The sequence below is a fragment of the Solea solea genome, chromosome 17, assembly GCF_958295425.1.
Source record: "Solea solea chromosome 17, fSolSol10.1, whole genome shotgun sequence".
Lineage (NCBI taxonomy): Eukaryota > Metazoa > Chordata > Actinopteri > Pleuronectiformes > Soleidae > Solea > Solea solea.
This window is the reverse complement of record NC_081150.1, coordinates 15589835-15604030: the sequence shown is the minus strand read 5'-3', so window position 1 is coordinate 15604030 and position 14196 is coordinate 15589835. Positions and strand designations below refer to the sequence as shown.

The 14196-nt window shown below is 42.1% G+C and overlaps 1 protein-coding gene across 1 annotated transcript; it reads right to left on the bottom strand.

The window, feature by feature from the left end:
- Positions 1-5557: 5557 nt before the first annotated feature.
- On the bottom strand, positions 5558-13026 carry LOC131443665 (cytosolic 5'-nucleotidase 1A-like). The gene is made up of 6 exons (XM_058613493.1): positions 12746-13026; positions 12450-12617; positions 9960-10089; positions 9732-9854; positions 7637-7821; positions 5558-6813 (listed from the first exon to the last, which is right to left on the bottom strand). Exons 1-6 carry the CDS (start codon positions 12860-12862, stop codon positions 6448-6450), a joined length of 1089 nt encoding a protein of 362 aa, XP_058469476.1. The 5' UTR covers positions 12863-13026; the 3' UTR covers positions 5558-6447.
- Between the last annotated feature and the right edge of the window lie 1170 nt (positions 13027-14196).

Below are 14196 nucleotides of genomic sequence, written 5' to 3'. Positions count from 1 at the left end.
TTTCACATTTTGTGCTGCCGTTCCTTTTCCTGTAAATCCACATTTAACCGCCCACTGTTGTGCATGCAATCTGTACCATGAGGACAGCATCCACATACTGAACAGTGCATTCATATGGGCTCAGTGCAGCTCTTAACGTTCATCAATATTCACGTGGTTACATAACTGCATCGATAACACTTCTGTGAGTTGGTGCATGGGAGGAGTGTAAGGGATTGGGGCTGGCAAGTGATTGTGACAGAAATTAAATGCCAGAGAACAACCCGGGCCACTGGAGTCTCCTTAACATGAAGCCATATACTGCAGAGCATACGTTTGAAAATAAATGCTTGCATTAAAATCTGACCTTAAAATTTATAGGCCCAGCAGTGGCATGACATCTTCTAGAATATTCATCGGGGGGGGGGGGGGGGGGGGGGGCGCACAGTTCAACTAATAGTCTTTTTAAACTGTGTGTAATGGTGTAAATATGCTTTTCCTGCAAAAAAATAAAGTTGTATTCTCGCAAACCACCAAGATCTAATTTGATGTCTTCACACAAGACCACAGAGCAGACCTTTAACTCCAAGCCCCGAGAAGTAAACGTGGAGCTGACAAGGATAACACATACTGTACAGAGCATCTTGTCATGCAGGAGCCAGACTGTGGCGGTCTCCGGGGATATCATTAACGCTGAATCCGATACGTAGGGTTTTAGCCATGACTGCCTGGGTGGCCGTCTACGCGCATGCGCTCCTCCTCCGGGGGTCGGACCCCACACCCTGGCTCTCAGGACGCCCAGGGGACCGACCTGTCTGCTCCTGGGGAGGTGAACCAAGCCTCCAGCACAAAGACATATCTCTGTATCATTTTCTCACCGTTACATCCTCTTTATTCTCATCTTCGGTCGGGCCTCCTCCTCCATTGTGCTGCCATTTCTCACCATTTCCAGACCTTCCGGACAAGCTCAGCCCTCCACTATGATGAATGTCCTTAATAATCTCTTTTCAATCTCTGGAAGTGTGGAGGGTGGGAGCCAATTTAGAACTATCGCCCTGATGGGGGCGACTGTCAGCCCATGGCTGCCTAGAGGTAATGGCGCCGAAATGGATTCCTGCTACGAGCAGGTGGAGATAATTGGTGATGCTTGTCTGCTCAGTTGGTTGCACCCTGCTTTCCCTCGATGGCTAGTTGTGTCGCTGACTGGCCCGGTCTGAGCCACAACTGGGGCTTCTCCTCTTGCCGAGTCAGCAGAAAAGTCTAAATGACATCGCTGATGAGCTTTCGCCACGAAGAAGTACGGCCTTGTGCGGCCAAACTGCTGCTGCTACTACTACGGCAATGTCTTTTTTGTATCTGCTCATCGGATCAGAGGCTGTTCTCCCATCTGCCCTCACAGCCTGCACGCTTAACACTGCCTGGAGAGAAAGTCAGTGTGATGCTACACTATAACGTGACGAAACACAGTTGAAGTCATTACCGAATTAACGGCACGGAAGAAATAAAGACGACAGTGGCAGAGAGCAGCCGATTCCCTTTCACCCTAGATGGATAAATCTAAAACACTGGAGGAGCAGTCTTCTTATTTTCACATCGGGTAATAAAATGCGTCAGTGAATTATGAGCTTGCGTCAGTGGCGCACACACAACTTTCAGGGGGCAGGGGCTCACAATAACGCTTCAAGATAGTGTCTGAGAATCTGGGAAAAGAATGACAGAATTATGTTCTTTATGCTTTGTCGGCTCACTCGTGAGTTCGTGCAACGACTCCTTTGGTTTGTTTGCTCGCTGACATGCATTTTTATCCCGAAAATGTGTCTCACTTTGATGCAAAAATGCATAAAAAAAAGGAAATTCCTTAAGATGAGGAAATGAATGAAGTGCAGAAGAAGAAGAAAAGACTCCTGCTGTCACAACAAGATGTCACTAAAAACACTGACAAACAGCAGCGTTGGTGAGTGTGTTTGTGTGTGTGTGTGTGTGTGTGTGTGTGTGTGTGTGAGGATGGAGCTCCTCCAGCCGACTCTGAGATTTTGCATGATTCAAATTTGGCAAAGTGGTTAGTGCCACATTTTCCCATGAGGTGAGTTGTTTTTTTATTGCTTTCATTGCAGACTTTAATGGGCCTACTCAAAATGACTACTGTTTCACATAAATCATATTTCAAATGCAATTTCTGGGCATTATTACACACTTTTAATTCGGAATTGATGCTAAGGGCGACACCCAAAGAGTCATTAATATGAAATTAGAAAGAAATGAATAAAAAAAGTGGGCCGAGCTTGGTCAACACCTGCGGTCTATCTGTGCTCCATCCATCTTCTACCTCTTTATCCTCCACATGAGGGTCGCTGGTGCCAATCCCAGCTGACAAAGGGTGAAAGGCGGGGCAAACCCTGGACCCCATGAAAACAAGCCGACATAAAACTTAAAGAAACATGATCTCAGCAACATCACCGCCTCCCTCCAAAGTGCATTTCTCAGCAAAAGGCAACGCGGCGATTGATTCCAAAACTGTCCAAAGCGTTGTCAGAGAATCACTTAACCTGTTCTTATGTTTATATCGGCATACATAACCGTGCGAGTGTGAGGCCTGCACAGCTAACTGTGCCTCGTGTCTCGGCAATATCAGCACACAGGTGTTCTCGTGGAAAGCCAAGACGAGGGGCAACACCGGTTCGATGAGGCATCGCTAATCCATCCCATGCAGGGACACTCGTCGATGCCACCCCAGACCTGTGGGGTCGCTTTTCAGAGAACCACGCGGTGCGATCAAATGAGAATTGATCAGATTGAATCATGCGCAGCTCTTGGAGGAGGCGTGGGAGACGGGCTTCCTGGGATCCCTGCAGAACACACGCTCAGATCGGCTCTGACATCAGTCAGACGGCAATTACAGAAGCGTGCGACGAGAGCCGCGAGCATCTGTTTCAAAAAAGGGAGTCGTGTCGGCGCAGACAATGCAGCCCATACTTTAATCTTGACAGAACATCCACCAAACAGCTTTGTGCTAGATCAAAGACTTGGAGAGTGTCAACACACGAACACTTCGGATTGACTGTATCTTAATCTATGGCTTTAACTGTTGTGTGTCTGGAATGCATATACGCTGATTTCTATAAGTATGTGCTTCTGTGGAGGTGGTGGGGCGGGGCGGGGGGGGACCAGCTGACCTCATTACATGTCATTATCATAGCACAGAGCTAAACACAGCCGGAGTCAACTAGACTGCATGTAAAAAATGGAAAATACATGGATTAAAGCTGCAGCTTCAGCAGAGTAATCTGATTACTTTAACTTGATTATGCGCAATCTTGCGGTCAAAAGCCAATTTGCAAAATTAGATTATTGTTCCCGTATTACTCCACTTCTTTTGTGCATTACAACTTATTACATTAAATATACTTTGGAATAAAATCTTGATTGTTAGAAACATGGCAGTGCTGGTGGCCTCCGTAAAGCAAGACCCTTACGTAAAGTACATATTCTATTCTACTTACGGCACTTTTTCACTATACAGTTCTCGCACGGCAATGCCGAACTGTAGATCAGTTAAAAATACTTAAAAATCCCTGAAAACATGCATTCATCTCCAGACAGACCTTCAGTCCGCCCGGGGGCCGAAGCTACGGGGCTAATTAAATAAATTGTCAGTTATCTAATTATGTTTCATCGATGTTTATAAGATGTAAGCATCGAGGAACCCAACCGAGGTACTGCAGGTCAAAATGAATTACTTTCACAAAACATCTACCTACAAGTTTCTGGCCACCAACCAAGAAAACATATTTAGAGCAAATTGCTTGTCAAGAAGATAAATGCAGCAGCAGAGTATGAGAGCATTGTTTCCGCACTTGTGTTTTTTCAGTAACTTTTCCCGCGGAGTTGTCACACGCACACACACACACACACACGCGCGCGCACGCATAAAGAAAGGATGCCAATTATAGTAACTGTGTGATGAGGTTTCTCATACTGATCCCCATGCTACCTTTGCCTCTAATCCTTTGTTATTAATTATATCTTCAACAAGCCTACACAGTTCTTGTGGTGTCAGCACCGAGTATCCATGGCAACAGCCAGTTGGTCCCAGCTCTTGGGGAATGCACACACACACGTACACACAACTGCCGCCAGACAAAACTGTGCCTCGCCACAAAGACGCTCCACTGACAAGATGAATAACTCCACTGCAGAAAAATATAATGACATTAAAATAAATCCTAAATCCCCCCCGAGTGTTGTGTTTTTAAACCTCTCAATCGTCTCCAGCTCTCAGGTCTCAGACAGGAAACAATATTCACACTCACTTCACATTACCATAGTGACCAAATTGGTTAAGTTGCCTATTTCTGGAACAGATTTACAGTCGATTTATACTAATTTAAAGTAACTTTTTATAGACTAAAAAAAAGACATTTTCAATACTGGTTATTCTTAACCGGTAAATGACTGTTTGCTATTCTTATTTTCACGATAAGAGTATTTGAAAGAGTCCTCTGCTGCTGTGATTGTGTATTAACACATTCTTACACACACAGAAGGATTAACCCTGAACATATTTATTACATATCGGGGACTGGAGGGTTTCTCATTAACTGCCAATTAGGTGTAATACTAGTTCACTGAGTAGAGTGATTTGCATTTTGTTATTATTGCTCCGTTTCTTTGCTCGAGGAGAGACGAGCTGAGTGGGAGCTCGGTTTAAACAGGGGATCAAATGAAGTCTCGCAGAATTATTATACACTGTACTTCTTGAATTCTTTGTGTGACAGAGGGATAACAGCAGTGAAAGAGTGACAGGGGAAACTGCACAAGATTGTAGTGGGATCCGCTACGGCACTGTCTAAAAAGACAGAAAAAGGTAAAGACATTTTTCCACATTAGAAAGGAGCATATTCGAGAGGGGACAGCTCAGGTTGACCGGTTTGGAGATAAAGTAAGAGAGTCGAGGTGGACATGGTTTGGGACAGTGTTTAAATTTGGACAAAGGAAGAAGAGGAAGACTATAGAGAAGGTTCATGGATGCTGTGAAGGAGGACAGGAGAACAGAAGAGGGAGGACAAGATGGAGGCAGATGACCTGCAGTGGTGAGCCATAAAGGAAGAAGCTGAAAATGTAACATGTTTCCCAGTGATGACACCAGAACTGTTTCCATTGTTCTACATAATAGTAACACTTTGCACTTCTGGGCACTTGTTTCTCTTTAGTTGAGCAGGAGCAGCACCTTGTGGTTACTTTTGCTCTTTACATCTAACGTGAGTGTGACTTCATGTCTCCTGACAACACACAGGAACAAGAGGGGGGGGGGTTGAAGTTTCCTGGACGTCAAAACAAGATCAGCTGAGACAATAACCTGTCGTGACTCCTTTAGTGAACCTGTTGCAGTTGTAGGAAAAGCAGGCGACACGGTGACGAATCACAGCTCACCAGCAACATCTGCTGCTCACACGCACAAACAACAGAAGTGGAAAAGAACTTGGACCCTTCAGTTCGACGACAATAACAACAGGAAGTGGAAAAATATGTATAAACATACTTAAATTGTGCATAAGTACTTCCACCATCAAAGAAATAGGTTTTCTCCACATTCTTTTATTTGTCCATTACATATACACATCAGTGCTTGACACACCGATTTTAAAGCACGTAAAAAACAGGTGACTGACTAATAGTGTTGTCGCGCGACTCCTGTGTGTCATTAAGTTACTTGTGAGGTTTCTTTCAAGCTCTTTCAGCAATATGAAATACACAAAATGCTTCCTGTATAATACATAAAAGTAGTCACTCGTGACGTTACAGTGCGCTGCCTGGTGAACAGACACATTTTCAAAAGTAATAGTGTAAACAAGCTTGAGGCAAATAAAATAAATTATTATTGTTGTGTGTGTGTGTGTGTCAACAGCAAAGACAGTGACAAAGATGCACAGCGTCAACCAGCGTCCCTTTAAACCTTAAACCACCACAAAAGTTAACCATTAGATGTGAAATCTTAAAAGCCAAACAGCAAAAATGTTGGAAATATTAAAAAGTAGCTGTGAAACAACAGCTACTACAGCAGATATGTTGTATTCTTCAAAGCTAGTCCAAAAACCAGTGGTAACAGAACTGTGACTAAAACTGTGAATAAATGTGAATAATATAAATCTTGTGTGCATGGTGTAAAAAAGTAAAAAAAATAGACATTAGTTCCAATGTGACTGTTTTTTTTTTTTCAAAACAGCACACTTTTCAAAATGTAAAAATGTTGAGAGAGATATAACAAGGCACCAACAGGTTATTACTATTGTGTTTTTGTTCTTCCTAGACAGCATTAAGTGAAATAGTGTAATAACTTGCTTTGATAAAACACCCCAGCAACACCAGGAAATAGTAGTAAATTAGAAAAACCTCGTTGCCTAAGAAAGCTCCATTTTCTGTTTCGCCTGAACACAATCATTTATATGCAGCTGAAATTGAGTGTACGTCTCATTCCTTTTTCTCAGGCTGCTCAATGAGTTTCCCCTTGTTGTACTTTTGTCCGATTCCATAGGGCACGTGCGCCGAAATGGTTCCCAGCTCCTTGGCCCCCTCGATGTGGAACATCTGGTCGTCGAAGTAGATGTGCGGCCTGATTTTCTGCAGCAGGGGCCCCTTGGGAGCCCCCGCCAGGAAGAGGGCCTCGTCGATCTCCAGGCCCCAGGAGCGCAGCGTCTTCAGGACCCGAGCCCCCGAGCTGGCAGCGCTGCGGGCCGTGACCAGGTAGGTTCGGATGGGACAGTTCAGGCGCTCGTTCTTGGCGTAGAATTTCCTTTGGAGTTTCCCCAGAGCCACCAGGAAGCACTTTAGAGGACCCTGAAGCAAACACGGGAGTTTAAAAGAACACAGGTGAATGAAGGGAAGAAAAACTAAAAAGGCACAAAGTGTCACAGAGAACTGATTAATTGATTAGACGTGTCGTCCATAAGATGCAGGAAAATGTTGCAAAAAGTGTGTTTGATGACGTCCTCAAATGTGAAGTTTTTGTCCACAAATTTAGTTTGCAGTTCAAATTTTTCTCTTAAGCCAATTAACTGACCTTAAAATAGTTGGAAATTAATTTAGCAATAATTTATTGCTGGTCTAACAATCAATAATAGAACGGATTTAATTGCAGCCTGTGGCGATTTGCTAATTGCATTGTTTAAATTTGCCATTTCGATCATAGAAAACCATTAATTGTTCAGCCCTTAACACCATCAACATAAAAAATATAAGTAGGGCTGCTATTTTAACTGAATTTCTGACTTTTCAGCTTCTTAAATATGAATATTTTCTGGTTTCTTTGCTCCATATAACAAAGAAATCATTAAAACTGATAAAGTTTGGACAAAACAAGACATCGGAGAACGTCATCATTTCCAGGTTTGGGAAACCCCAATCAACATTTTTTTAGCATTTCTCACATTTTATGGATCAAACAAATATGAAAAAAATCATTAGTTGCAGCTGTAAATATAACTAATCACCAAAGAACAGAAAATCCCTTATTATGTGTTCCTTTCATAAAAAACTGTCCCGGTACATTTGCTTTTGAAAAACACAAATGAAAGCGTAAAATACAAACGCACACAACGAGTGTGAATTCCGCACGACAACGAGTGTATTAATGTACAAAATAAAGAAAACCTGCGTTTACCTGCGCGAGGGGTTTGTTCTCAAATTCCTTCTCATGCTCGAAGAAAGTGTCGAGGCCGTGTTGCTTCACAATGATCTCCGACTCGTCCGAGAAGAGGACGGCGTCGCCGTCAAACGCCACCCGCAGCTGAGTGTCGCTCAGCTCGGTCTCGGTGCTCGGCATGAACATCGTGGCTGCGGCGATTCCTGGGGGGCGTTACATGAGGAAGGACCTTAGATTTTTCATTTTACACTGCCAAACCTCCATCTTTCACTGAGGATCTGACAACGCTGCTTCCACACGACCGGCTCAACGGAAGGTACAGCCGTTCAACTGGTACTGAAGAAAATAGCAACTCAACGCATGTAGGCCTGTAGACATGGTCCAGACGACCTGCTGAGGTTCAAACCCAGCAGGAATGAGGAGGAAAGGGTAACTTTGAACGTGGCGTTGTTCCGAGTATTTCCGAAACTTCTGACCTTCAGGCACAACCATCTCTAGTCATCTTCAGTAGCTGGCAGAACTTAGTTGAGTCCGGAGAAAGTGAAGAAACCTCTTTGATGAGAGGAGAAACGTCTTCAAACCTCATAACTCAAGCAAGTCCAGTCACCTGCAGATAACTACTGAAGATGATTATAGCCTGGATGAGTGAGGAAACTTCACAGACAACCCCCTCAGGTGTTTGTAGAGAATGTTATGAAAAGACAAAAAAAAACAACTATTTAACTATTATTTAAGCTAAACTAGTAACTTAAATAACAACCGAGGCATGGAAGAGACTAACTCTGAAAGCACAACATGCAGAACCTGGGAGCAACAACAGCAGAGGACCTCACCAGCCACTTTATTAACGTGTCCTGTGTACCTAATAAAGTGGCGGCAAGGATAAATATCCTAATAAATACATCTGGAGGAATTACACATTGTTATTCATTATAATATTACACCTGAAGCATCAAAAGGAACGTGTGCTTTGTCAGGCTGTTCTGTTTGGACAGGCATTACGCTGCTGATTACATAAACCCCTCATGGTATCGTTCACAGCCCGAGAGAAACAACATTTTTGAGACTTGGCTGAAGCAAACTACAGTACACTATTTGCTATATATATACACACACACACACACACACACAGTATCATCACGCGCTGAGTTTTTCCACTCAAGTGTGTCCATGTCCAGGTCAGATACAGATCCAGTCTCATTTGAAAGCCTGCCATGCCTCAGGCGGCGTTAGCATGCATCACACGTGCTGTGCGTGGGCAGCTGTGAGCTTGTACTCATGTCTCTTTCACTCGGTGTGAATTTTAGCAGCATCTCGTGATGATTTCATAGTGTTTTCCTTTAAAAAAATAAAATGATTCCTGCTTCTGAATGGTCACAGTGAACGGAAAAGATGTTAATATGTGTTTGTACGCAGCGTCAGGCAAACACATCAGACCTGACTGAGGGAGTGTTTGTTTGCATACAGCAGCAGAGCAGGGATGGGCGGAGACAACGATAATTTTTTCTTGTCAAGCTGAAGAAAAACCTGTTTTTATGAGCAGAGGAATTCACTTTTGAGACAGTTTGTTTGCAGCCGTCTCACTTCACTAGGCAATGTTGTTTTTGCCTTTTTGTCTGTCTTCACATAAAACAAACACTTCCTGTGTGCAGTGCAGGTACCACACAACATAAGATCTAAACACAGCTATACTGAGAAACGCACACTGTGGACTTATCTGACAATGTAACAAACAAATTTGCTTATATTTAAAGGTTACACACTACAGTTCGAATATGTACATCCTGTTTTAAACCAGAACACGTTCAGTGAACAATGAAAAAGTAGAAAAAGCAGCAGAATTGATCAATTGGCTGTCTGATATCAGCGTTAATGTGAGTGCTTATGCTTCGTATTTGTTTGTTTTGTGTGTATTTACGATGACAGCGAGCCACAAATCATACACTATACTCCATCTTGCCACACAGTGTGGGGTCCAGATTTGTCTGAACAGTGTGAATGAGTCACGCACGCACACACACAAAGTCACATGTGACAGCTGCTGAAGGAGACTGATACTCTGATAGAACAACAGTTTTTGAGAGGTTTGTGTTTGAGCAGCAGCATCACCTACCTTCACTGATGGCCTCGATGACTTTCTCTGAGTCCTTGGAGAGGTAAAGGTTTGTCATGTAGGCCTTCAAGTAACCGATGGGACTCTTTCCTCCCGTCATGCAGAACCTCTCTATAGACAAATCTGAAAGAATAAAAGGCAAGTTGAAGACAGGAATCCCACTCCAATTATCCAATTGTCCTTCATCATCCGTTGCGCAAAAATTGTTTGGCTTAGCGCTGAACGTACCATAGTGATTAATGCTGTTTATGAGGCGCACTCCGACTTCGGCGTGGTTGTTCGTCATTAAGACGATGTCAAACAGCTCCTCGCTGTCCGGGTAGAGGTCCCTCAACCGAGAGTTGACATTCATCAGAGCCTGAGTGAGAGGACAGATAGGTTTACACTTCAAAAAAATCCCCAAAAGCCCAACAGGGTATTGAGTCAGAATGTACAACATGAGATTACAACACAAACGCCGCAATATTTTTTTTTTACAACAACAGGTTCCTTTTAGTTTAGTACAGAACCCACACACACACACACACACACACACACACACAAGGGAACATTAAGTCATTAAAATACACAGAAACAACAGAACACGCTTTATAAACCGCACAGACTTTCATCAGTGTATGCATTATACTACACATATATTGTATATTGGTGTGTTGGTGTTATAAATAAATATGTTCAACATTATATCTGAGTTTAAGATCCAAATATCTCTAAGCGAGTTTATGTTCACATCAAACACATGATTCTTTATACTGCACCATGTGTTTTCCCAATAATATAATATATAACATAATAATACAAAATCAATACAAAATATCTAAGCTTTCAAGGCAAAACAAAAATGCACAATAGGTCACTGTTAACAAACTTAATTCTGGCTTTACAGACACAATCTGTATTTTACCATGTTGTGACACTAAAACACTAAAAAACTGAGCAGAGAAAGGGATTCCCTGGCCTAAATGTACAAAAACACATTCATTGTAAAACAAAATACTATATTATATTTTACGCAAGCACCTTCTCTGAAGAGCAGGAAATGGAATCACTCACAGAAATTCCTAAACGGCTAATTAACGTTCCCCCAGTGAGTCTGGGCAGGTTTACGTTTGGACGAATAAGACAGATCCAGTCTGACTGCCTTTTTCCAGCTGAACACATCTGTCACTAAGCAGCTGCACAACAGTCACTGAGTTTGAGATGCATTACAGTAACGTGCAGGTTCCTTTATTATAACCGCCTGTGAATATGCAGCCCACTCAGGTGTGGCCTGATGAACACCGGGTCTTGCACAGTCGTCGACTCTGATCATCGATGAAAACTCTATGTGACGTCGTGCCGCACTTTCCAACCTGCCTCATAAATATTGACATTTAAGACACGCCCATCGGGTGAGCTGTGCATCACTTTTGCCTTTCAGTAATACTTTCTGAGACGTGGAACCTGCCCTTTTCATGAACACTGTTTTTAGTTGCAACACAGCATTGAGACACTCGGTGTGGATACAAGAAACTTGAAACTGCGCACTCCATTATTTAATGTTACAATGTGTTGTCATCAGGGTAGGAAATAAGCAGGGGCTCTTCAAATATCTGAAGCCTTACTGCTTATAGTAAATTATTCATTAAAGTAATTGATTAGTATGTGTTTTGGCAAATAAATATTACTATAAAGTAATCAAATCTATTATATTAAGTCATAAATTGACCGTGATATGTCATCAGAGAAACGTGTTAAACAGAAAATACTGGCTTCACTGCTACATGGATTGCCAGCAAACACATGAGAAATGCTGAACCTTACCAAACCTGAAAAAGCTTTAAGCCACTACCCCTCTCAAAAATGTCTCAACCAGAGGAGAAGACAAAGAGGGTATGCAGAGGAGATATGGTTTAAATATAGAAAACGGAGAAGGTGAATACAGATTATTTTCTCCTGAACAGGGAAGCAAAACAATGTATAATGATTTGAAGTCTGTTATTGTCACACTGTCATCTCCTCTCACTATGTGATATATCTCAACTGCTGCTGCTGACTGACAGAATTTAATGTAAAATATCTATATTAATATTTTTATTGGTGTACAATCTGTCGAATGTATGAATTGTTTTCATGATCCATTAATATTTTCATCAGGAACAGGTCCTTTCTTGGACCACTACAGCTGTGTTTCCACCAAGTGGAATCAGTTTGGTACAGCAGGCTACATATTTCTTTTTTTCATCTTTAGTTGTCCTTGCACTAGTCCGACATCACGCTACAAAGCTACTGTTCTCAATAAAAAGCCCTTTTGAGATTTATTGACAAGTGAAGGCCACCATAGGTTCTCCTACATGTTTGGAAGGAAGGGCGAGGTGAGTGATATTCTGTCGCAATGGAAGTTGCTAAATTCTTCATACTGTTCTTTAATTTTCAATCTCCCCTTATTGCAGCCACAAATAGGTTTGTTTTTGTTGTTTGTGTAGTTCCTTTCACTCCAGAAAGATGTGAATTGAGACTGCAGCACCTATTTTAAATACTAAAGGTATTAATACTTAACATATTTCCCATTACAGGAAAACTGTTAACTTCCTAATTCTGGTTGTTTCTGGTGTTAACTTCATATCTTTTGACAGGAAACTGATCCAGTTTAGGGACCACGCCCTGGAAACACCTTTACTGTGACTTGCGGCAGGTCAGGTCTACTCTCTAACTCTGTCTCTCGGGCCTTTACTGTACCTTAACAAAGGGAAAAGCAGGACCTGGTTTTAGGGGCTCCTCTTCATGTTCAATCTGATGAGACACGTAATGCTCCACTCCTTCTTCCTCGTAGATCTTCCTCTCTGCCACCATGTTGAAGAGGGTGCGAGAGGAGACAGCGATGGTAACTGCGTACTTAGGTTTGGGCTGGAAAAATAGGACACAAAGAACACTTAGTCAAACTTGACTTAACAGCTCTTAAGGAAAACTTGAGGGAAAGCGCTAACGGGGGAAGTTGGCAGAGCTTGAAGACTGAGTCAGAAAAAAGTACTCACAGGTCTGGGTTTGTTTGTTTTCAGGTTGTCAAAGAATGCTTTGGCCGCAGCCCAGTCCTTCTCCTCCCCGCTGTCGTCACCCGAAGCTGCCGTGTCGTTTGGTTTGATTTCACTCATTTTGACGTATAAAAGGGTAACAGGAGTGTGGTGCGGTGTTCACGCGGACGAGGTGTGTGCATGGAGAAAGAGATGAAGAAAAAACTTTCACGGAAATGTAGTAAGGGAAAACCCACTGGGCGTGTCTTCGTGCCGTGACGTCACATGCGTGCATGTTTCACTCCACAGTTGGCCACCCCCTGCAGAAAAGTTCTACTTTTTATGGAAGCAAGTTTATTTAATTTTTATTTAATTAATGTTGTTTTTGTTTCTTGTTGTGATGTCTAACCTATAATTATTTTAGATTTTTAAGTATTTCTGTGTTAAATAAAGATGAGTGGTCAGAACAGAGGGATGTATGTCTATCTATGTATATCTATGTACTGTACACATTTTGACAAAGGTGCCAAACTGAAAGTACATGCAGATCCTGATCAATAAAATTGTATCGGTAACAAATCACAATTTACACAACTAACAGGCTCAGGGGTCAAGGGTCAGAACCTCTATTTGAAGTGACTGGTTCATCTTTTTCCCCCTTCTTCTGGCGCTTGTTGTAAATAAAACAATGAGAAAGAAACATAAAATTGGACATGCTATGTGGCCCTGTGATGGACTGGTGACCTGTCCAGGGTGTATCCTGCCTTTTGCCCCTATGTCAGCTTGGATTGGCACCAGCAACCCTCATGTGGAGGAAAAAACTGTAGAAGATGAATGAATGAATGAATTATTCTGCCTTCTCGACCAGGTACGTGGAATAAACAATAAACAATACATGGTAATAATGTAAAAGAACAATACTCAATATGAATAGAATAGCAATAAAATACAAGAGATAATATTAAAAATGTTATTGAAATATCTACAAAAATATACAGTTTACACCTTGCATGATGGAAAGTAGTTAAAAAAGTACGGTGGCACAGGATTATTGAATAATTATTTTGGTTATCACGCATATATTAAGCATAACATAAGGGTGGCTGTTTTGAGCAGTTCATTCATTCATCTTCTAATGCTTTATCCTCCACGTGAGGGTTGCTGGTGCCAATCCCGGGTGACATCTCACCCCTCAATTCAGAGTGTCGTGCCTAATTCCCCAAAATTTGTATGTTTTTGGACTGTGGAAGGAAATATTAGAACCTAGAAAAAACCAACGCACACACACATGCAAACTCAATGCAGAAAGGTCATTGTTCTGACCGGGTCTCGAACCCCGGTCTTCTTGCTGCAAAGACAAGAGTGCTAACCACTGTTGAATAATAGTGCAAAAAATTACAGGTTTCTGGCTTGGCAGTATACATAAATGAATATAATATATATAATATAATATATACATTTGTTATTATATGTAT

Bases quoted from the DNA above. Each gene is read 5' to 3' on its own strand.
- LOC131443665 (XM_058613493.1), bottom strand. From the start codon at position 12,862: ATGAGTGAAATCAAACCAAACGACACGGCAGCTTCGGGTGACGACAGC. The intron at 12,618-12,745 runs GTGAGTACTTTT...CTATTTTTCCAG, and splicing joins AAACAAACAAACCCAGACCT to CCCAAACCTAAGTACGCAGT. The intron at 9,855-9,959 runs GTACGTTCAGCG...TTATTCTTTCAG, and splicing joins AAACAGCATTAATCACTATG to ATTTGTCTATAGAGAGGTTC.